This window comes from Choloepus didactylus, chromosome X, assembly GCF_015220235.1.
Source record: "Choloepus didactylus isolate mChoDid1 chromosome X, mChoDid1.pri, whole genome shotgun sequence".
Lineage (NCBI taxonomy): Eukaryota > Metazoa > Chordata > Mammalia > Pilosa > Megalonychidae > Choloepus > Choloepus didactylus.
In genome coordinates this window covers 12718525-12741751 of record NC_051334.1, presented here as the reverse complement: position 1 = coordinate 12741751, position 23227 = coordinate 12718525, and the positions used below count along the sequence as shown (strand labels likewise).

General features: G+C 44.2%; 1 protein-coding gene across 4 annotated transcripts in view; it reads left to right on the top strand.

Moving 5' to 3' along the window:
• PIR (pirin) overlaps positions 1-23227 on the top strand; it is a 121429-nt gene that overhangs the window by 93792 nt on the left and 4410 nt on the right. Inside the window, exons 8-11 of one of the 4 annotated variants that reach the window (XR_005214671.1) lie at positions 1977-2059; positions 14545-14611; positions 15436-15590; positions 16063-16252. Coding sequence is in view for 3 of the 4 variants with exons in the window: in XM_037822658.1 (XP_037678586.1) it covers positions 1977-2059; positions 14545-14661 (200 nt within the window). In the remaining variant the exon portion in view is untranslated. The other 3 variants (XM_037822659.1, XM_037822660.1, XM_037822658.1) reach the window with 3 other exon arrangements.

Here is a 23227-nt window from a genome sequence, read left to right as displayed (position 1 = left end):
CCAGTCCGGCAAATACTACTGTGGTTTGTTGGCTTTGTTCCTAGTCGAAGGAAAGGCTCCATTTCAGTCCGATGTTAGGGAGAATGAAGACGTAATTTATTTCCCATTCAAGTCTGCGAATGCTCTGAATTCTGTCAGAGCTCTTGGGAATACATTGACTCCAAGTTAAGAAGTCCTGCTCTGGTAAAGTCCTATTTCAGGTTTATAAGCATCACAATGAACCCTCATAGGTTATCTCCAAAGTGGAGGTGAGAAGGAGGATTAATCTAGAAAATCTCTATTTGGACCCCAATCAATATCCACAAAATTCACAAATTATGTTTCTGTTCATATAACAACTCCCCAAGCTATTGTTTTCATTCAGAAGAGTACTTCCTCACTGATCATTTGGCTTTCAGTCCAGTGTGTCAGTTGAATGGCCTTATTTATCCCTCCACCTGTCAGGCAGGTATGTGCCCCTGCACATCTGTAAGGGCTGCTCACCCCACTTGGAAGGTTCTCTCTGTGGCCCGTTCACGTGTCTGGCTTTTTATCCAACTGAAAGACCCAGCCTGAGTCCCGCCCCCTTCTACAGCCTGCTATGACAGTTCTGCCCATTTGGGCTTCTCCCTTCTTTCGCAGAACCCTTGTTGTAACCTTCAGATCACTCCATTACTCTGCTCTTGTGAGAATCATGTTAGATTCTTCTCTCTCCCACCGCTGTCAAATTCCTTAGAGTCTTTCTCCACTACACTTCTCAAATCCATCCTTATCTTTCTGTCCCCTGACCCAGGTCAGACTATAATTCATTTCCACTTAGACTGTTACAGTAAACACCTAATAGGCTGCACTAACTACAGTTTTGCCCCCTCCCATTCATTCTGTACTCTGCTTCCATAGTTACGTCTCCAAGACCCATCTGACTGCGTTACCCTCCCACACCCATCCTCAAGGGCTCTCCATTTTACATGGATACGTGTGGCTTTCAAGTGTTCCTTGCTCTGAAGCCAGCCTACATTTCTGGAGCTCTTCCCAGCACTGTCACCAGAAGCTCTGGCGATGGTAGAAGGTTCACTCGTCCCCTCAGCAAGGCCCTACACAGTGCCATCCCCTGGCCTTTGCGCAGCCTGTCTGCTTGTCTAGAATGCCCTCCTTCCCAGCAGTGCCTTCTGAAGGTGTCTCTAACCCTGTAGAGCTGTGTTCAAACTCAACTCCTCGCCAAATCCCTGGGTTCCCTAGACCTAAGTTAGCCACTATAGCCTCTCTCCCCAGCACCACTTGGAACTTTGTTGATCACCTTATTGTGTGTAGCCTCTAGGAGAGGCTGTCTTGTATGATTTCTTCTGGGAGCCTCAGTAGGGAGGGGATAGGAACATATCCTTCCTGAAGACCCCCTCGAGCATTTAGCACAGAGCCTTGTTCATAGTTCAGTAGCTTTTTTTCAATAGCTCTCCAACTTACTCGATTTTATTTTAATTATTCTGATTATCTCATGAGCATATATTTAGTTTCCCTAATGAGATTTTGAATTATTCGAATGCCAAGAACCTTCTTTGCACGTCTCTGTATTTCCCCATATTATCAGACCATCATAGATGCTCAATAAATACTTGTTGAAATGAATTTATGCATTGAGCAATTTCCTAAGTATGCTCAATTCTTATGAGGTTTACAAATGACCCAGGGAAACATACTTATAAGCACATAATGCCAAGGACTTTTTTTGCTCATTAATTGAACATCTATTTGGGCATGACATCAAGAGTGTAAATGGAAACACAATTTAGGATTCACCTTCCTGTTCTTTTCTACGTCGAAACCAGCCAGTTTCAGACTTTGGTAATAGCAAATATCATAACCAAATGATTTAAGGTAATTCCTAAATCTATTATTTCTGAAATTGAAGTTAATAATATGGTGCCATGTAATCAAATAGGTAACCATATGATAAAGGTACTATAATAAGTGTTAAATTTAGTGGGTCATCTTTTTTGTAGGGCCTGATGATGCACAACAAAAAATAGAACCTCATCACACAGCAGTGTTGGGGGAAGGTGACAGCGTCCAGGTGGAAAACAAAGTAAGTATTGAAAATCTTTGATTTTCTTAATTTGTACTTCCTACTAGTTTCCAGAAAGATGCCTCAGTCTCCTGTGTAGCTGTAATTCTTTTCTCTCTTCTTTTGGGAAGTAGTTATGCCACATAGTCAAGTTTATCAACCCCTTTCATTAATTTCTGTTACTTCTACTGGTTTCTTTAAAAGTTTTATCTACACTGGATTCCCCATCTTCTGGAATCATATCAAGTTCCTGTTTTTCACCCTTAGAAATTTGAATCTGGAGGCAACACGTCATCCTTGTCTGTGAAATATTTTTCTTTATATAATTGTTTTATTTTGGTTTTGGCTTAATGCAAAAATGGATCAGTCCTCTAGAAGGAAAAATCTGCTTTGCATGCATCCTCACATACAGCATATCTTAGTTTCCCAGGGCTACAATAACAAAGTACCACAAACTTGGTGGCTTAAAAACAACAGAAATTTATTCTCTCACAATTCTGGAGGCCAGAAGTCCAAAATCCAGGTGTCGGTGGGCCCAGCTCCATCTGTAGCCCGTAGAGGGGCCTCCTGCCGTGCCTTGTCTGGCTTCTGGTGTTTGCAGTCCTTGGTGTCCCTTGGCCTATAGTTGCGTCACCCAGCCTCCGCCTCCCCCATCCTCACATGGCCTTCTCTGCACCTCTGTCTCTTCTCCCCTTCTCATAAGGACACCAGTCATATCGGATTAGGGCTCACCCTCATCCAGTTCGGATCACATCTTCAAAGACCTTCTTTCCAAATAAGTTCATATTCATGGACCAGGAGTTAGGATTTGAACATGTCTTTTTGGGGGCCACAATTCAACCCATAGCGGAGCCCATTGAAGGTAATCCCCTTCTCAGACTAGGAGGAGCATATGATGTGTTTCAATCCTTTTGTGATGAATCCTTGCTTTTTAAGTAAAGTTTGTAGTATTTTAGGAGTCTGGGAAGCATTTCTTTCCCCAGGTTTCCAATTTATTTCCCATGTCTGTTTCACTCCCTTGTATAATTCATTCACCATCTCCTGAACCTATGAAACCAATCTGACTGCTTTATGTCAGTCTAATAAAAGGGATTGAGGAGATGATCATACAGAAACTCCCCCAAATCAGATTAACTCTGTAAAGCAGTTACAAAAATGATTTCAGTTTGGTGGAGAGGCATTTTGTTTGACTGACCCTGGCCCTCTGATCCTCATACTATACGATGCACTGGAATCAAGAGATTATTACATCTTAGCCCACTTTTCTGGCAGCCCACCTCCTGCTGCCTGAATCATCTGCAACAGCACCATGAACTGTGAAGAAAACGGAAGGAAAACCTCACCAGCACCAGAGGAAATGCATATCTCAAGGTCTCTGCCCTTTAATATTAGGTTGAACCATATGAAACTGCCACTTTGGACCTTCAACAATGGCGATTCTATATATTCCAACCCAACACAGGAATGAGGCATGGAAGGCTACGCATAGGCCAGAACCTAGCAACAGAGGATTTTTCTGTAACATGTTCTGTTTTCACTTGGCAACAGCACATAGCACACTGCAAGTGAAGAGGATTTGGAAGCTAAACCTGAACACCAGTAAGTGATGAGGAGAGCCAGAAAGGCAGGAGGCAGCTGGGAGAGCAGTGGGCAGAAAAAGAGCAGAAGGGAGCCATCCATTCACCGGCAAGCAGGGGCATCGCTCTCTTCTATGCACTTCTGTAATTGTTGCTGTGCATAAGCATAGCCTGAGCCATCATTTTTTCTATAAAAAAATTAGATTTTTTAAAAATTAGCATTTAAAAGGGCACATGTTGCTTACACCCACAGGGGAGTTAAAAGTCCATCTTAGTTTACACACAAAAGCAGACTGTGTAGGTTTGAATCCTGGTGTCTCCACTGGTTAGCTGTGTGACTTTGCATGCATTTCTCGACCTCTCTGAGCTTCAGTTTCCTTGTCTGCAAAACTGGAATATCAAAGCCAACTTTAGGAGGTTGGCAGAAGGATTATGTGAGATTAGTATGTCAAGATAGAGCACAGGGGATGTCAATATACAACCCCTGAGCCAAATCCAAACCTGTTTTTGTAAATAAGGTTTTATTGGAACCCAGCCAATGCCCATTCGTTTATGTATTGTCTCTGGCTGAAGCTGCACTACAACGGCAGAGTTGAGTAGATGAGACAGGCCGTCTGGCCTGCAAAGCCGAAAATATTTACTCTCTGGCTCTTTACAGAAAGTATCTGCCAACCCCTGGTCTAGCGCCTGGTGGGTGCCTGGTAATGATAGCGGGAAAGTTCACAGAACCAAACAACCGACTTAACAGATAGTCATGTCGGATGCATGTGCCTAATGAGGACCTTAGGCCCTGAGGCTTAGGTTAGGGCTCATAACAGTTTCTACAACTAGCAAGAAGGCCCAGAGGGACACTCCGTCTCCGGGACAGGATTATCCTCACTTGGAACTAGCTGGAGGTTGAGGATGAGGCAGAGGAGGAAGATGTGACTTCCTGGTGCTGTCCCCAATGCCATTTGCACTGAGCTGAGGTCAAGGAGGAAGAGCTGATTTGCTCCCTGTTTTCTTTTTGGGTGTGTTCTTCCTGCCCTTTTGTTCTTCCTCATTTCTTTGTCCTCCACCATCATGCGCATCTTCCCAGTTGATTGGCAGCAGACTGCAGTCTCCTTTAGAGTGGCCCATCTCTAGGCAGGAGAGGTGGGGAAGGAAGGGGCCACATAGACAATCATGCCTTTCTCGGCCCCAGCTTTCCCTGCTCCATCCCATAGCGTTTGGCACATCTCAGACCAGCCCATGCCCAGGTTCAGAGACCTCTGTCTTCTTCATTTAGAGGATGGATTGCCTCTCGTGACTGTTATCCTGAAGTTTGCCATGGTAGGTAACAACTGCAGGATGCTTGGCTTATGCCAGATTTAAGAGTCTTAAAGCCACATCCTTTGACTTCTTGGAGAAAACCCAAACCCCAACAATGGCTTCAAAACAGACTTAGCGTTTTCAGGGTTCTTGGAGACTTGGGATCAACCCTGGGCTACTGTGACACTTAATCCTGGGCTGGCACCAGTTGCCCCAGAACAGCCTCTGTTCGAAGGGCTGGGGCTCCCTGTGCTGCTTTGACCCACAGTTGGCATTCTGGACTTTATCAGCTGAGTGAAGGTTGCCAGGCTGGCTCCTTGATTAGGAGCGCATTGGTTTGATACAAAAGGCTCTTTCTCATCCTTAGACCCATGCTTACACTCATGGCCTATTGAGAAGGTCTAAAGCCTTATGGATTAGCAAACGCACTTGTAGTTCTTAAAATCAGGCAATCAATTCCTCAATGGCCATCTTCAAAGCCATACTTGAGGGTAACGTAATTTTTATTGTCACCACTCATGGGGAAACCATTACATTAGTAAAGATGAACGTTGGCCAAATGTATCAGTTGATTAAAATAAACATTGAAAGACAGAAATATAATAAAACACATTATTAAAGCTAGAGATGACTTTTTTTGCTTATTTATGTAAACGTTCAAAACAAAATAAACCATCAATGTTTTAAAAATTGGTAACAGTTGAGTGCTTTATCCTTCCATTGACCTAAATAAACATAAACAATGACATCTAGTAAGAGTGATTGCATACAATTAAGTCATGCAAAAGCTCAGTTTCTGTAATGGTAATTTTTTGAGGTGGTATATCTATCATTATAATAAAAGTTCTTGAAGCATAAGCATAAACTTAGACTCATTCTCACAGTCCTACTGCCATCTCAAGCTCTATATTTATAATCTGTAGAAGGAAGTATGAGCAGGCTACTCATTGTTTAGACGTTGCCAACACCTTAAATCATAGGCCCTTCGTCTGGGCTTTGATTATTTAGTATTGGTGTCAGTGGAACTCAACATATATCTTGGCAATAATACTTATGGAACAACAAGAGTGATTTTTTTTAAGGTAAATTATTAAGTAAACCCAGAAGGGCCTGTCTCTGTAACAGAAACTCTGAGAAGGCCCACTAAAGTAAAAGACATGGCCTGGGCCTTGAAAGATCACAAATTTTAGTTGGGATCATCATACCTGAAGCAGTAAGTGAGCCTCTGCTACCTTTGCCTTGATCCTTTCTTCAGTTCCATTAAGGCATTTTCTTAGATCCCACAGGAACTCAGGTCTTAAAGAGATCTTTCATTCTGCTTTTGCGTGATTTTCATCATCTGACGCTGAATGTGCCCAGTTACCATAGACAAGGACTTTCAAGGTAAAAGCAATCAGGACTTGCAACCACATTAGTGCTCTATTGGTATCCAGAAAGAGTATCAGCAGTCACCGAAGAAGGCTAATTAAGGAAAGAGAAAAGGACGCATTTCAGAAAAAAGAAAAAAACACAAAGCAGATCCGGTTTGAGTTAGAAGAGAAGGGGCCCCTTAGAGCTTCAATTTGTAGAAAAGTCATTACAAGAAGCTTGGACCACCCTCCAGATTTCAGGCAAGATGGAAATTGAATGCCCCGCAGTTCAGTAATTTCTCATTTCTGACAAAATGCACGTCCTTTAATCCTACTGTCTGAATTACAAATGGAAAGTCCTCATTTGATTTGAGTATTACCAAGAAGAGCACAAATTTTTTTTTTTTAATTTAAATTATCATTCCAAAATGTATAAACTGTAGGGCATGCTCATCACTCACAAATGATGAATTAAGAAACTTAGATTCGGAGGAGTTGGAACATATATGACATAAGAAAGTTGATGTTTCCTCCTCCCTTCTTTCTTAACCCCCAACCCTTTCTCCTCTTCCTCCTGACCCTAGAACTCTGGTATACTCCCCCCCACCAAAGAAAAACTCAAAACATTATTTAGTGACACCTGTCCTTCAGATTAAATGATAAATGACATAGAACCAATGATCAGAATTATTTTTCTGAGATACTTTTTCTTTCAAATGCCTATTGTTTCACACTAAAATTCCATCACTCCAAAACCCTTAGGGAGTAAATCTTTTTGGATAGCTGTTTTCTTTTAAGTTGACTTTTTAGTCATGTAACTATCACATTGGGGGGAAAAAAGAAATCATTTCAGATAGAAACCAGAAAACTTCCTCCTTTCCTGTGGGCTTAGATTATATTAAGCATAATTTAATGTATTCATAACCTGGGGTCATCAACACATACATTAATTATTTCCTGAGCTATAAAGAATGGTGAAGTCTTCAGGGCCACTGTGTGCCTACAGTAAGTGGTGTTAGACTAATTTTCAGCTTCTGTGACTGTTTTTCATGTTTTTTTTTAAATTCCCATCCTTGATATTAAGTTGCCTGTCTTCTTGTAATGCTATAGCATAGTGCGTTCCTGTCTTCTAGCTTCGAATCTCTTGTAGATTCGGTGACCACCAAACCTTGTATAAAGTTGTATAAAGTAAGACAAGATAGGAATGAATGAGGGTCCGTGCTAAGGGTAAAGCACTAATCTTTTGTATATGGGCTTTATGACATTTGTTTTAAAAATTCGGATTATCAGAAGCCCTTCGAGGGTTACTCTTTGATTTTCAACTGGGTTCATGTTAGCATATTTTGAAAGCTATTTGAGTTGTGAATAGGTAAGGTGATGTATAAATAAATACAGACCTGGGAATGGTTAAACAGACTCTTTTCAAAATGAAGAGGTGATTAAGGAATCTACTGAGTGGATGTACTAAATGTACTACATTCCATTGCAACCCTGGGATTGTAGGGAGTAAATGAAGACTTTTTCAGAAACCATTTGTTTCCGTTTGCTAAAGCTGCCAGAATGCAATATACCAGAAATGGGTTGGCTTTTTCAGTGGGGTTTTATTAGGTTACAAATTTACAGTTCTAAGGCCATGCAAATGTCCCAATTAAGGCATCAGCAAGAATGATGCCTTCTCTGAGGAAAGGCGGATGGCATCTGGGGTTCCTCTGTCACATGGGAAGGCACATGGCGACGTCTGCTGGTCCTTCTCTCCTGGGCCCTGGTTTCAGTGGCTTTCTCAGCTTCTGTGGGTGCTACTTGCTTCTCCCAGGGCATTTTCTCTCTTAGCGTCTATGGTTCCTCTCTTAGCTTCTCCGGGGCAGAGTCTGGATTTCATCTCTTAGCTTCTCTCCTGGTTCTGGTTTCAAAGGCTGTCTCCAAAATGTTTCTCCAAAATATCTCTCTGAGTTTCTGTGTTTCATCTGCCTTTTATCCTCTCGTAGAGGACTCCACCAGGGGGATTAAAACCCACCTTGAATGGGCAGGGTCATATCTCCATGAAAACAACCTAATCAAAAAGTCTCACTCACAGTAGGTCTGCCTCCACAAGAATGGATTAAAAGAATGTAGGTTTTTCTGGGGTACATAACAGATTCAAACTGGCACACCATTCTACCCTAAACTCCCCCCTTTTTCTAAGTTGGAGGCAGAGGGAGAAATAAATTTGGAGTCCTGTCAAATTATGACAGCTTTTTTTTTTTTTTTTTTTTTACTACATCTAAGATTAAAGAATGAATTCTTAATTTTTATTGAATCCCGTGATCAATCTTCTGGGACTAGTAACACTATAATGGTTCCTAATTGAACAGTTTTGTATTGGTAGAAGTATATAAATATGATATATACCTTACCACATATTTAGTGCTATATTAGTAGAATATGGGTGAAGTTTTAAAGGTTTTGAAGGTTTTGTTTAAAAGTACATAATCATTTTGGCTTTGCTTATTGTTCTGTTCTCAATTAGAGGGACCTAAGAGAAACCTCAAAAGAAATATATAACAATCAGTTATCTGTTACTGAGTAATGAACCACACTAAAATTTATGGACTTAAAACAGCAATGATTTATTACTTCGCACATGTGTGATGGGGGGGGTGGTTCTTATTGTTTCACTGAGGTCACTCATGTGGCAGGTGGCTGGGCTCAGCAGAACTGAGGCACCTCCCAACAACAGCCAGTTGACCAGCTTGGGCTTCCTCACAAGATGGCAGCAACAAGATGGCGTTCCAAGACGAAACATTTGCATGTGGGAGGAGGAGCTGGGAAATTAAGCTGTAGAAGGGAACGTTGGGGAATCAGAGAAGTTTACCAACCAGCCAATCTGGGATGCTAAGCACATCCAGTCACTGAAATGAGGCCCCAAAAGGGAAACTGAAGGAGAATTCTAATGGAGAAGTCTGTGGTTTTGCAGCCAAGTGTCTGCTGATGGGTCCAGGGCTGCTTTTGGTCAGCAGGGTCAGTAGTCAGGAAGAAGAGCTGGATATGGTACGGAGGGAGTAAGGACAGCTGGAACCTACCAGCACCTCCGAGTCTGCCTGTCACCATACCTAACCACCATGACTTTCTGAGAGCAGTGGGCACTGTTCCTCTTCCACCTTCCAGATTGCACACAGATTTTTCTTTTACTCAACACAAACTGACAGGGAAGGGGATTCTGGGAAATATGGTTCCAGCTTAACCAACTTAAGCTGAATAAATGGATAAGTGTATCTAAGCACATATGTAATTCACCTCCAACAGAACTACAGTTATCCTTAATTCCAAATGAAAACACCAATTTCTAATTAAGTAAATTTATTGAAATGTTTATATAGTTTCAGGATTTTGATAAAGATAGGACTTTTAGACTTATTACATTTACTGCTTCAAATACTTGAATCATTTTATGTAGTGAGATGAAGATCTAATGGTCATTAAATCTAAAATGCATTTGATTATAAAATGTTTCTGCAAACACAAACTTTAAAATAATATATATGTATATAGTAAGCTTTTAAAATCAACACATTTATTGTAGCAAAATTGAAAAAATAATGGAGAAAAGCATCAAGAAGAAAAAGTTCACCCATTTCTCATCACTCAGAAATAACCAGTGCTAACATTTTGGTATATTTTTTCCCTTTTTCACTATATGGTTTTGTCCCTAAAAATTAGAACCATACTGTATTTATCATTTAGTGACATTATGAAAACTTTACAGTACATTATGAACATCTTACTACATACTTAAATATTTGTTGAGAAAATAAATTGTAATTATCACATGATATTTCCTCTATAAGCATACCATAATTACTTAACCAACTCTTGGTTGTTGGAGAAATATGTTCAATTTTGCTATAATAGTGCTACAGTGAGCAAACTTTGTTTGGAACTGATTATTCTCTTACCCACTGTTTCTAAAACTGGCACTGATGAGTCAGAGGATGTCAAGCATATTGGGGGTTTTGAATCATATTGTCGTTTTGCCCCCTGGAAGGACTATGGTACCAATTTAAAATCTCACAAAGAAATATGAAGATATGTATTTCCCTGCAGTCACACTACCACTGGATATTATAATTAAAAATTTTTTTCAGAATTAAGCAAAAAAAAATATATCTAATCCTTATTTCTAAACTTTTAGAGACTTTAACATATTAGGACTCTCTTGGAGAGAAATTTGCCTGAGCAGCTGTCCCTTGGATGCTGTTTTTATAGGGTTCCATTTAATGCAACATTTGTAGGACCCATTTTTGTATTAAGTCATAAATATCAAAAGTAATAAAATCTTAGTTTTGGATTTGCATAAATAATCTTCCCTTTAAAATTTATATTGAGAGAAACCTAAGATGGTGGCTAGGTGAGACAGAGAAAAAAACACCTCCATGGAAAACACTAGATAAAAAACCAGAAAGTGACCCAGAACACCACTTCCAGAGTAGCACCAGCCGGACAAGTTCTGCTAAAGCCACAGGGAACGTGCATTTGGTGAAACCAGGAGTCTGCATTTTGAAACGAGTGAGTGAGTTGGCTGAGTCCCTCGGCCATGCTGCAGTGTGGGGAAACGGTGGGTTGGTGGTTTTTAAAAAAAAAAAAAAGCCCGGGAACAGCTGCAGATAAGACGGGAGCAGTCTGGACTAACGCCTCGGTGTCTGGGGTGGAGGATACCCCTTCCCACACCCACTGCTGATTGTCTCGGGTCCAGGGGAGCAAAGGGATGACGCACGACTTGCAGCCGTCTCCCCAGCAGGCGGGGCTACTCCTGCCCGGGGCTGAACACACAGCACAGAGCCCAGCCGAGAAACCCAGCCTCGCAGCTGTCACCCCAGCGGGCGGGGGCACTCCTGCCCGGGGCCGAACACACAGCACAGAGCCAAGCCAAAAAAACCAGCCTGACAGGGAGTCTTTCCCGCAGCACCACTCACACGACACAATATTGGTCGTGGACAGTGGCCTTGAATACACCTATGGCTGATTGTCCCGGAGCTGGGAGAGCGGAGCTGTGCAGAAAGGGGGAAGTTAATGTGTCCCATTCAACCATCTTTGAAGCGGGCTGGGAACGCCCCTACACAGCCCGGTGGCCCAGGGCTTCCCTGGAGGCCGGCGCTCACTTGTGACGTGGCACGGCCCTCCCCCCCTCAGCAGAGGTCCTGGAAAAGCACAGCAGGGAGGGGGGATCCGCTCGGAAATCCCAGGGGACCTACGCCAATACCAAGGACTTTTGTGTCAGCGGCAGAGAACAGCCTTAAATCTCCGGGAACACCTGGGAGGTTTGATTATTAAACCTGCCCTTCCTCCCTAACCGCTCAGGCACATGCCCCTCATTGAGGGCAGACAGCACCGACAACACACCCAAATTAAGTGCACCAATTGGACCCCAAAAGAATCAGATCCCCACATACCACAAAGTTGGGGAGAACTGACTTGAGGGGAATAAGTGACTCACGGATGCCATCTGCTGGTTAGTTAGAGAAAGTGTATGTCACCAAGCTGCAATTCTAACAAATTAAAGATCAAGTAAAGCAAATGCCAAGAGGCCAAAACCAACAGAAAATCTTAAAGCATATGATAAAACCAGACGACATGGAGAACCCGAACCCAAACACTCAAATCAAAAGATCCGAAGACACACAGTTCCTGTCAGAATTAATCAAAGAACTACAGGCAGGCAATGAGAGCATGGCACAGGATATAAAAGACTTGAAGAAGAGCATGGCACAGAATATAAAAGACATAAAGAAGACCCTAGAAGAGCATAAAGAAGAAATTGCAAGAGTAAATAAAAAAATAGAAGATCTTATGGAAATTAAAGAAACTGTAGGCCAAATTAAAAAGACTCATAGTACTCGTAATACAAGATTAGAGGAAGTTGAACAACAACTCAGCCTCCTCGAGGAGCACAGAACAGAAAATGAAAGAACAAAAGAAATATTGGGGAAAATTGAAATGGATCTCAGGGATATGATAGATAAAATAAAACGTCCAAATTTAAGACTCATTGGTGTCCCAGAAGGGGAAGAGAAGGGTAAAGGTCTAGAAAGAGTATTCAAAGAAATTGTTGGGGGAAACTTCCCAAACCTTCTACACAATATAAATACACAAAGCATAAATGCCCAGCGAACTCCAAATAGAATAAATTCAAACAAACCCACTCCAAGACATATTTTGATCAGACTGTCAAATACTGAAGAGAAGGTGCAAGTTCTGAAAGCAGCAAGAGAAAAGCAATTCAACACATACAAAGGAAACAACATAAGACTAAGTAATGACTACTCAGCGGCCACCATGGAGGCGAGAAGGCAGTGGCATGACATATTTAAAATTCTGAGAGAGAAAAATTTCCAACCAAGAATACTTTATCCAGCAAAACTCTCCTTCAAATTTGAGGGAGAGCTTAAATTTTTCACAGACAAATGCTGAGAGAGTTTGCTTATAAAAGACCTGCCCTACTTCAGATACTAAAGCGAGCCCTACCGACAGAGAAACAAAGAAATGAGAGCGAGATATAGAGACTTTTAACAGACATATATAGAATATTACATCCCAGGTCACTGGGACACACGTTCTTCACTAGTGATCATGGATCTTTCTCCAGAATGGATTGTATGCGGGGACATAAAAACAAGCCTCAATAAAATAAAAAATAAAAAAATGAATTTGTTCAAAGCACATTCTCTGACCACAATGGAATACAAATAGAAGTCAATAACCATCAGAGACTTGGAGAATTCACAAACACCTGAAGGATAAAAATGAGGGGGAGATGAAAACATTCCCAGATAATCAAAAGCTGAGGGACTTCATCACCAGTAGATCAGTCCTAAGCAGACTGAAAGGAAGAGACACTAAACGATTGAAACCACATGAAGAAATAAAGATTTCCAGTAAAGATCACATGGTAAATATAAAGACCAATACTACTGTATTGTTGATTTATAACTCCACTATTTACTTCCTACAGGATCTAAAATACATAAACTGTAATGATAAATCAGTGGTTTTGGACTCAATGTAAAATATGTAATTTTTGACAAGAACTACATAAAGGTGGGGGAATGGAGGAGTATGGGAACACAGTTTACGTGTCCTATTGAAGTTAAGTTGGTATCAAAGAAAAACAAGATTGTTATAGATTTAAGATGTTAAATTTAAGCCCCATGGTAAATACAAAGAAAGTATCAGAGAATATGACCAAAGAGATGAAAAGTAGAGTAGGGGTTCCAAGAAGTGGGGGAAGGGGCAATGGGGAGTTAAGAAATGAGAGTAGGGTTTTTGTTTGGGGTGAAGGAAAACTTCTAGAAATGGATGGTCGGAAGGTGATAGCATTGCAACATTCTAAATGTGGTTAATATAACCAATGGAATGCAAAGGAGGGGGTGGAATGGGAAGATTTAGGCTGTGTATATCTTTCCACAATTGAAAAAAAAAAAAGATAAGACAGTCTAAATAGATGACAATTAAATGCCAAGGATGATCCTGGATGGGATCTGAGGTCGGAGGAGAGGAGGCTCAAAGGGACACAGATGGGACAGAAGAGAAAAAAAAAAAAAGGAAATATAGAATGTAAGCTTTATATCAATGTTGAATTTCTTGAACTTCTTAGCTGTGTTTAATGAGATTGCATAAAATAATGTTCTTGTTCATGGGAAAGGTATATGTGAATTATATTGTTTGTTCAAAGATATGTGCAGCTTGCTCTCATATGTTCAGAAGACAGAGCAATAGATGATGGGTATTAGGGAGGGAGGGAGGGAGGAAGAGAGGGAGGGAAGGAAAGAGACAGTGGTATGACAGGATCTTAAAGGTGATGGATCAGGGTATCGGGGGAGGGGGGTCGGGGTATGATGGAGTTCTATGTATGGGGTTTGTACTGTTTTTACAAGTGTTCCTGTAAGATTGAACTTATTTCAAAATAAAATTTATTATAAAAAAAAATTATGTCGATAGTGGGAAATTATAAACCCTACAGAAAGCCAGTTCAGTCACCCAATTTGTCTTGAAGATGTGTCCAGTTTAAGAAAATCTTAATTTAAATCCCCCTTTTCTTAATTTGAGAAGGATGATATTTTGCTGGTCTGGACTGATTCTTGAATTCTAACTTCTACTTATTCTTAAGGAATAAGCTTTTCCCTAGTGAGTGTTGCACAGAAAATATTTCTGGTCTTTATAGTCAGAATTTGGCCGGCATGTCATCTTCAAATTGTTCCAAATTTGACATTCAAAAATATGCATGTTTATTGCTTGATGTTTTCTTTGTTGATTTTAGGATCCCGAGAGATGCCACTTTGTCTTAATTGCTAGGGAGCCAATAAGAGAACCAGTTGTCCACTATGGTAAGCCCAAAACAATGGTGACCTTCTTGGCTGATTTTCTTTTTCTCTGAAAGTAGTGTATGTATATAATGTTATTGGTAAGAAGAGATGGCTTGTTGTCCTCTCTCTACAAATTTTTGGATGTTGTTTCCTTTCTCTATTGTCAGAGGAAAATATATACATGGCACTCGTTTCTACCTCCATTCACTCTTTCTTTTAAAGCAGCATTTCTTCAGTAGCTAACCATGTGTAGGACATTGTGCTTGGAATTGTGGGGAAACACCAGTAATATTTTTTTGCACTGTTTCACAGGGGAGTTCAACTTTAAAAAGATTTTATGGGTTACTTGGGACTTTAAATATCATTTTTCTCTTTATCCAAAGTAACAGTGATTTCAATACTCTCCTTGTAGCTTATTGTATTTTTAGTGAAAACTATAAACCTCTTATGAATAATGTCTTGGAAAGTTTCTAAAACATTTAAGTCATTCTTTGATTATTTAAAAAATGAATATACGAAACTCTGGTAGAATAGAAATAGGACCATACCTGGAGGCAGACCATCCTGGTGTAAGGGCTCACAGTAGTCACTTCAGTTCTTTGTGTCTTGGCATCTTTATAACATCGCTGTTTGATTAAGTGAGGAGCATCTGGAAGCACCTAGAACTCAGCTTATTATTTAGATAAATGTCTACAAAACCTATGTCCATTCAAAGCCCATGACATTACCTTGCTTTGCATGAATTCCCAGGTACACATAATGATTTCAGAAAAAACCTCAGCTGATCATAAATTTAAAGAACACTGATCATTTTTAAAGTACTCTGCTTTTTGTTCTATTAATAGCATAAGGGGAGAACATTAAATAATACCCCACCAAGCCTGCGGTACCGGACCTCCATTTTGCACGCTCCTGATTTCCACTCCAAAGGTTCCTGGTTCTTGATGGAACAGCACTGAAATAGTTTCTTCTTCTGAAAGGAAGCCTGCACACAGACTGGGTAGGGCCACTTCATAACCTGGATTAACAGTGATTAGAAATTAAGTGGGAACAGGATGTTTGGGATCGAAGTCTTTTAACTTTTAAAAAACCAGACATTCATTTAATATTTTCTTTTACCTTTGCATGTTTAAAGACAGCCACAACCATCTCTCAACAATTTGGAAACTAGGATTAGTTTAACAAATCAGCTAAATCCCTTGCTTCTCTTATCATTGTGTGTTTTTAGTTGTGTGTCTACAAATTAAGCAGGAGATATCATAGAATGTTGAAATAGGAAATGGCTTTAGTGATGATGTAGTCATATCCTTTTTATGAGTGAGGAAAATGAAATCCAGATATTTTACTTATTCACAAATACTTACATAGCACTTCCCGTTTACTAGGCACTGGTCAAAGTGCTTTCCAAATATTAATCCATTTAATCCTCAGACAACCCTGTGATACCTGGTGCCCTCATCCTCATTTCATAGAGAAGGAAGCTGATGTACAGGGGCTCAGTGGCTGGCCCATGGCCACAAAGCTGGATTCGCACCCTGTGGAAAGCCGCCTCCCGAATCGGGCCTAGCGTATGCGCTGCAGCCTGCTCTAGAGTTACCCCCGCCCATCGAGTGAGCCAAGATGGCGCCTGCATCCTGTTTCCGCATAGTGACGCATGTATCCGCCACCCGCTCCTACCAATCGAAATCCTGTATACGCGATACTAGCCTAGAAGCTTATTGGTTGTTAATTGTGTATAAAAGGTCTTACCCGGACGGGGTAGGGTGAGACAGCCCACAAGGAGCCGTGCCTGACGGCCACATCGAGGCTGCTCTCCCACGAGGCGCCGTGCCCCGTGTAGGAACCAGTAACACAGAATGTTCATCTAGCTGTAGTAAAGGGCTTGCTTTCACAACTGCCGTGTGGTTCGAGTCGTGATTCATGACCAGGTTAGTTCGCGCAGTCTGCATCTCTCTCTCTCCTTCCCTGTTTCCCCTCGCCGGCCGGGAACCGGGGACCGAGCGGGGCAGCGCCGGACAAGTGGTGGCCCGTACGGGGACGCTCCTCCTCCTGCCTCGCTCTCGACGGTCCCTCTGTGAGGAGAGCAGCGCTGCGCGTCGAGCTTACGGCGGACTTCCCGCGCCTGATCAACGCGAGAAGGTGAGTGCGTCTTATTACATGATAGTTAGGGCCCGTGGGTTTTCAGGTGACCCCGGGGGACTCGGAAGAGCTCTCCGAGTGACTGAAGTATAGTGCCGACTGCAATCATGGGGCAGTCCGGAAGTTCACCTCTCTTAGCTCCCTTAAAGAACCTTTTGAAACAACGGGGTATCTCGGTCAGGAAAAGCTCCCTTCAGCGTTTTCTTGATGATGTTGATACTTTTGCCCCTTGGTTTGCCTGCACCGGCAGCCTTAGCCTACCCTCTTGGATGAAGCTCGGTCGCGACATAGACCGAGCGCGCCAGACGGGCGTGTGTATGGACCCGATTCTAGTACCCATATGGGAGACCGTCCGCGCGGTCCTTGAACTGGAGTCGACTACAGGCCTAAGTCCGTCCTCCGCCTTGCAAGAGGTACGGCACGCTCTCCAAGAAACCCAGTCGGTGTCATCTGCGGTCGGCTCCCATAAAGGCAAGCAGCCAGAGTTGAGTGGTGGTAGCTCGGACACCTCTGCCTCAGAATCGGATAGCGGTGACGGTGAGGGAGCGGAAGCGCCTCCATTAATTGATTGGGAGGAGCCTCCCGCCCCACCCACGCGGCCTTCCGCCCCGCCGGCGCCTGTTGCCGCGTCACGAAAAACGCCGCGGCTTCCGGTGGGCTGGTTGAGCGGTTCCGTCAAAGGCCCTTACCGAGAGCTCCCACTAGTGCCCGAATCCGATAATCACGATGGTCCGCCTTTGCGGGACCCGGAACCCCTTGCAGGCGGGCCGGGGGAGGGGCATTCACAGCCGTATCCCCCACCTGAATACTCAGGCCCCCTAGACCCCATATCATCAGAATGTGGAGGGAGGCATTTCTGGAAATGGGTCCCCTCTTTCACCTTTAGGCCTTTCGGTATACTAGGTGGGTACCAACCACTTAAGCCAGAACCATCCCCAGAAATGTACCCGGTTATTATTAACCACCAAGGCAACAATCAATATGAAGCATATGATTACAAACTTTTGAAGGAGCTAAGGCAGGCCGTCCATCAGTACGGCCCCAATGCCCCTTATACCCTGAACATGGTTGAAAACCTCTCCGCCCTAAATCATACGCCCGCAGATATCGTTCAGTTAGCCCGTGCTTGTTTGCCACCAGGCCGATTTATAGATTGGAAAGCGTGGTTTGAGGAGTTAGCTGAGGAACAAGCGGCTAAGAACGCAGCGGGAAGACATGGCGCGTGGAATACAGACATGCTGTTAGGAAGGGGAGCCCATGCCCAAAATCAAACGCGGTTCCCTCAAGAGGTCTATGCCCAAATCTTCCGTTGTTTCGTGGGAGCTTGGAAAAAGCTGACAGGTGAGGGAGAGGCTCAAGCCTCGCTCAGTAATATTCATCAGGGCCCCACAGAACCTTTTGTGGACTTTGTAGCCAAAATGCAGACTGCAGCCGAGAGAATTTTCTCAGATCCAGGGGTGGCAGAGACTGTAGTTAAACAAATGATATTTGAACAGTGTAATAAAGAATGTAAAGTTATTTTAGCACAAAACAGAGGAAAACAGCTGACGGACTGGGTTCGGCTTTGCAGAGATGCTGGCAGCCCGTTAACTAATGCAGGTCTAGCTGCCATGCTAGCCAACTCCTTACAAGTGTCTGCAAAGAAATCTAAAGAACTAGAAATGAAGCCCAGAGGATGTTTTCATTGTGGCCAGCTGGGACATATTAAGAGGAACTGTCCCAATAAAGGTCAACCACCTGCCACTCCACAGTTTGGGAGACCATATGCAGCAACCAGGCTATGTGGCCGTTGCCACAAGGGACCTCATCGCGCAGAAGACTGTAGGTCAGCCTTCGATGCGCAAGGTGTGCGCCTTTCTGGCCGTCCTGAACAGGACCCAAAAAACGGGCAGGGGGGGTCCACCCTTTCGGTGGGCCCCCCTGCATGCCATCCGGCGACACGAAGTCCGCCCAAATTCGCGCATCCCCCGGGTCAGCGGGACTGGACCTCTGTGCCACCTCCAGACTCGTACTGACCCCCTCCATGGGTGTCCAGTTGGTAGGGACCTCCTTTAAAGGACCCTTGCCAGCAAAGACTGTTGGGCTCATAATTGGGAGAGCATCCACAGCCCTGAAAGGACTAAGTGTCATACCAGGTGTTGTGGATTCAGATTTCACAGGTTACGTCCAGATTATGGTACAATCTCAGCAAGGTACGCTGGTCATTGCAAAAGGTGACAAGCTGGCACAGCTCTTGCTCCTACCCAGCTTGCATACACTCTTTCAGAGTAGACCCAGACAGAGAGGAGATAAGGGATTTGGGTCTTCAGGGGAAGTTTTTGAGGGCCTCCATATGTCTCTGGAGTCTCGACCCATGCTGACTATCAAGGTACAAGGCAGATCTTTCCTAGGCTTGCTAGATACCGGGGCCGATCGGTCAATTATAAGACAACAGGACTGGCCCTCCACCTGGCCGACGTGCAAGGCGGAAGATACCATCAGAGGGATAGGCCAGGTTTCGGCACCCATGCTGAGTGCCGCTGCCCTTCATTGGGCAGACGAAGAAGGACACCAAGGTAGTTTTCAGCCATATGTATTGGCCCTGCCTGTTTCCCTTTGGGGAAGAGACATTCTTACCCAGATGGACGTTACCTTGACCAGTGGTTGTTCCCCAACCTCTAAGCGATTGTTAAAAGGAATGGGATATGTCCCTGGCAAAGGCTTAGGAGCCTCGTTACAGGGACGTGTAGAGCCCATACAAGCTACCTCCAACATTACCAAGCAAGGCCTGGGTTTTTCATAGGGGCCACTGAGGAGAGATTCCCACCCACACCTATAAAACTAAAATGGAAAACCGAGGCTCCGGTGTGGGTGCCTCAGTGGCCCTTGCCACAGGAAAAACTTGCAGCGTTGCACGCCCTAGTATCAGAACAACTAGAAAAGGGCCATATCGCCCCTTCCACGTCACCGTGGAACACCCCTATATTCGTAATAAAAAAGAAATCTGGTAAATGGAGACTGCTACATGATCTAAGAGCTATTAACGATTGCATGGAGCCTTTAGGGCCCGTTCAGATGGGACTGCCCCTCCTCTCGGCATTACCGGAGCACTGGTCGATTTTCATCATAGATCTGAAAGATTGCTTCTTTTCTATTCCGCTCCACCCTGAAGACACCCCTAAGTTTGCCTTTACTGTGCCCTCTAGTAATCAAGAGGAGCCCTGTCAACGCTTTGAATGGACAGTCCTGCCCCAAGGCATGGCTAATAGTCCTACCATGTGCCAGCTGTATGTCGCTGCGAAGCTAGCTAGCACTCGGCAGCAGTTCCCTCAAGTGAAAATCATCCATTATATGGATGACATTCTCTTAGCCCATAGAGACACAGATCTTCTTAAAACAGTTTTGTCACATTTAGTCCTTAGTCTTAGAGAAGCTAACCTAGAGATTGCCCCTGAAAAAATCCAAATGACTGACATTACCACTTTCCTGGGGGCGAAAGTCGCACCCACTCATGTTTCCCCCCAAAAGGTGTCTCTCAGGCTAGACAATATACACACTCTCAATGATCTACAAAAACTCATGGGGGATATCAATTGGATCCGTCCATACCTAAAAATACCCAATGTCAAACTAACACCTTTGTTCGACCTGTTGAAGGGGGATTCTAATATAAACTCACCTCGAAGCTTCACTCCAGAGGCAAGGCGAGCACTATGCCAGGTGGAACAGGCGCTCAGTGGCGCTGCATTGAAGAGAATAGACCCTGATGAGCCTTTTGAAGCCTGCGTGCTGCCGACAGAATTACAGCCCACTGCGGTACTGTGGCAGCGGGGGCCGCTGCTCTGGGTCCACCCTGGAGTTTCCCCCAAAAAAGTCCTAGAGCACTATCCTACAGCGGTTGCAGACTTGGCCCTAGAATGCATTAAAAGGGCTGTGCAGCATTTCGGTCAGCAGCCCAAAAATCTCAGGGTGCCTTATTCTTCCCAGCAGCTTGAGATACTCACCGGATGCATAGATCAATGGGCCATTCTCCGGTGTACATTTCTTGGTCCCATTAACAATCAGTTCCCTAAGGCTCCTCTCTTGCAGTTTGTCACCCGGCACCCAGTGATTTTTCCCAAAGTAACCTCTCCTAGGCCACTAGCAGGCGCCCCCACCGTATACACGGACGGCTCCAGCTCTGGAACAGGGGCGTATTGTGTGGAGGGGGACACTCCTAAAACAGTGCTCTTCCAACCACAAAAGCCTCAATGGGTAGAACTGCAGGTTATCATTGCAGTCCTGGAAAGCCTTTCCGAGCCCTTAAATGTCATCTCGGATTCTGCTTATGTTGTGAACTCTGTACAAATTTTAGAAACGGTGGGCATTGTTAAACATTCCTCTACAGTAAGGACGTTCTTTGCCAAACTACAGGAGGTTATATGGACCAGGCAACACCCTTTTTACATAACCCATATTAGAGCCCACACAGGTTTGCCTGGCCCTATGGCCCAGGGGAACCATAGCGCAGATGTAGCCACTCGACAGCTGCACATCTTTCCGACGCTGGTACCATATCAACAAGCCCGAGAATTCCATGCCAAGTTTCACATCAATGCAGGTACCCTAGCTAAGCGGTTCAGCATACCACGTGCAGCTGCTCGAGATATTGTCCGAGCCTGCAACAATTGTGCAGAGCAGAGAGCAGTCCCCTCGGTTGGGGTCAACCCTAGGGGTCTCACCCCAGGGGATACTTGGCAGATGGATGTCACTCATCATTCAGAGTATGGTAAGATCAAGTACTTACATGTGTCGGTGGACACATGCTCCCAAGTTTTATTTGCCTCTGCTGAACCAGGAGAAAGAGTCTCCCACGTCATTGCACACTGCCTTGCTGCATGGGCAGCTTGGGGTAAGCCAAAGACGTTAAAGACGGATAACGGGCCTGCCTACACTAGTAAATCCTTCCAAAAATTTTGTGACAACATGGATGTCCAATTAAAACATGGCATCCCCTATAACCCTCAGGGGCAAGGAATCATTGAAAGAGCGCACAGATCTCTCAAAGACTTGCTTAAAAAACAGAAAGAGGGTATAGGCCACGGCCTGTCCCCAAAAGCTCGACTGTCTGTAGCCTTGCTCACATATAATTTTTTAAACGAAAATTCACAAGGAATGACACCTGCCCTGCAACACACCACCCCGAGTCCTCCGCATAGAGGTCTAGTCCGTTGGAAGGATGTCCTGTCGGGGCAGTGGAAAGGCCCTGACCCGGTGCTCAGCTGGGCCAGAGGCTCTGTTTGTGTTTTTCCCCAGGAACCAGGACGTCAACCAGTGTGGGTTCCGGAAAGACTGGTGAGAACCGTGACATCACCTGAAGAAGCCAAGGAACAGCTGTCAGAAACGCCAACGAATATACAACCTGAACCATTAGACCAAGCCTCCGACCCTGCTGATGATGGCGACGACCGACAAGACGATAATAGTAGGACTGACCACCCCGCGGTTGCCCAAAAAGAGGATCGGTAACTCTGTTCTTTGCTCTCCTATAGCAATCCTTCTAATCTGCCTTTTTCTTTTTAGTGGAACTGTGGTAGCGCAGGAGAGTGGTCTTTGGGGCCTGTGGCATCATCCCCCGACCCTGGCCCCATTCTCTGCTGGGTCTCCCGCCTCTCCTGTGTTTTTCACTCGTACCCTGTCTCTAGGTCTCCACCACCTGCCTTCTGACCCTCCACAAGCTTCAACGAGTCCTTCCCCCTCACCAATGACACACTGATCCTCTCTTTTGCTAACCTCTCTGTCAAGGTTGTCAACACCACAGTTGCGGCGAATGCTACTTGTGAAACTGGTATTGGCGAGTTAAGTAAGGGAGTCTTGCTTGAATTTCTTAACGTTACAGGGAAGAGCCGCCAGTCTTGTGAAGGGATCTTGAGTAAAAAGGAGACTCAAAGGTGCCTTTTCCTTCCAGGGCTTGCTCCTACAGTCTGCAACCGTTCCAAAGACCCGGATGCCTCGCCGCCCCGCTATCCTAGTGTATCGCCCAAGTTATGTCTGGCTCCCCGTCAAGGCAACCGACTGGGTTGGCCCTGTTTCTCAAGTTGTTTCACTTAACAATATCCCCTTCTCTAAGTCTAGGCGTCCAAGAGGCATAAAAGAATGGCTATCGAATGCTGCCAGTGTAGCTTCCTCTTTGTTTGTCCCAACGATCGGGCAGGCTGTGCTACAAGCATGGACAGATCGGCGGCTCGCCATAACGATGGAAACGGTAAATGGCTTGGTCAACCTTACCCGAGACGTGCTACGCCGCCACAATCAGATGCTGAACTTAAATTTCCAGGCCATTCAGAAACTCCAAGCGGAGATAGATGAACTTGGACTGGAAATAGATGGACTCTGGAGAGTGCTTCAGCAAACATGTGACACCCGGTGGCTTACGGTTAAACTCTGTGTCACTCCTGTCAGGGCCAACGTGACCGGAAGCATTTCCAGAGTCTCTGATTGGCTGAAAAGGTCATATTTTCCTGAATTTGTTAATCTCTC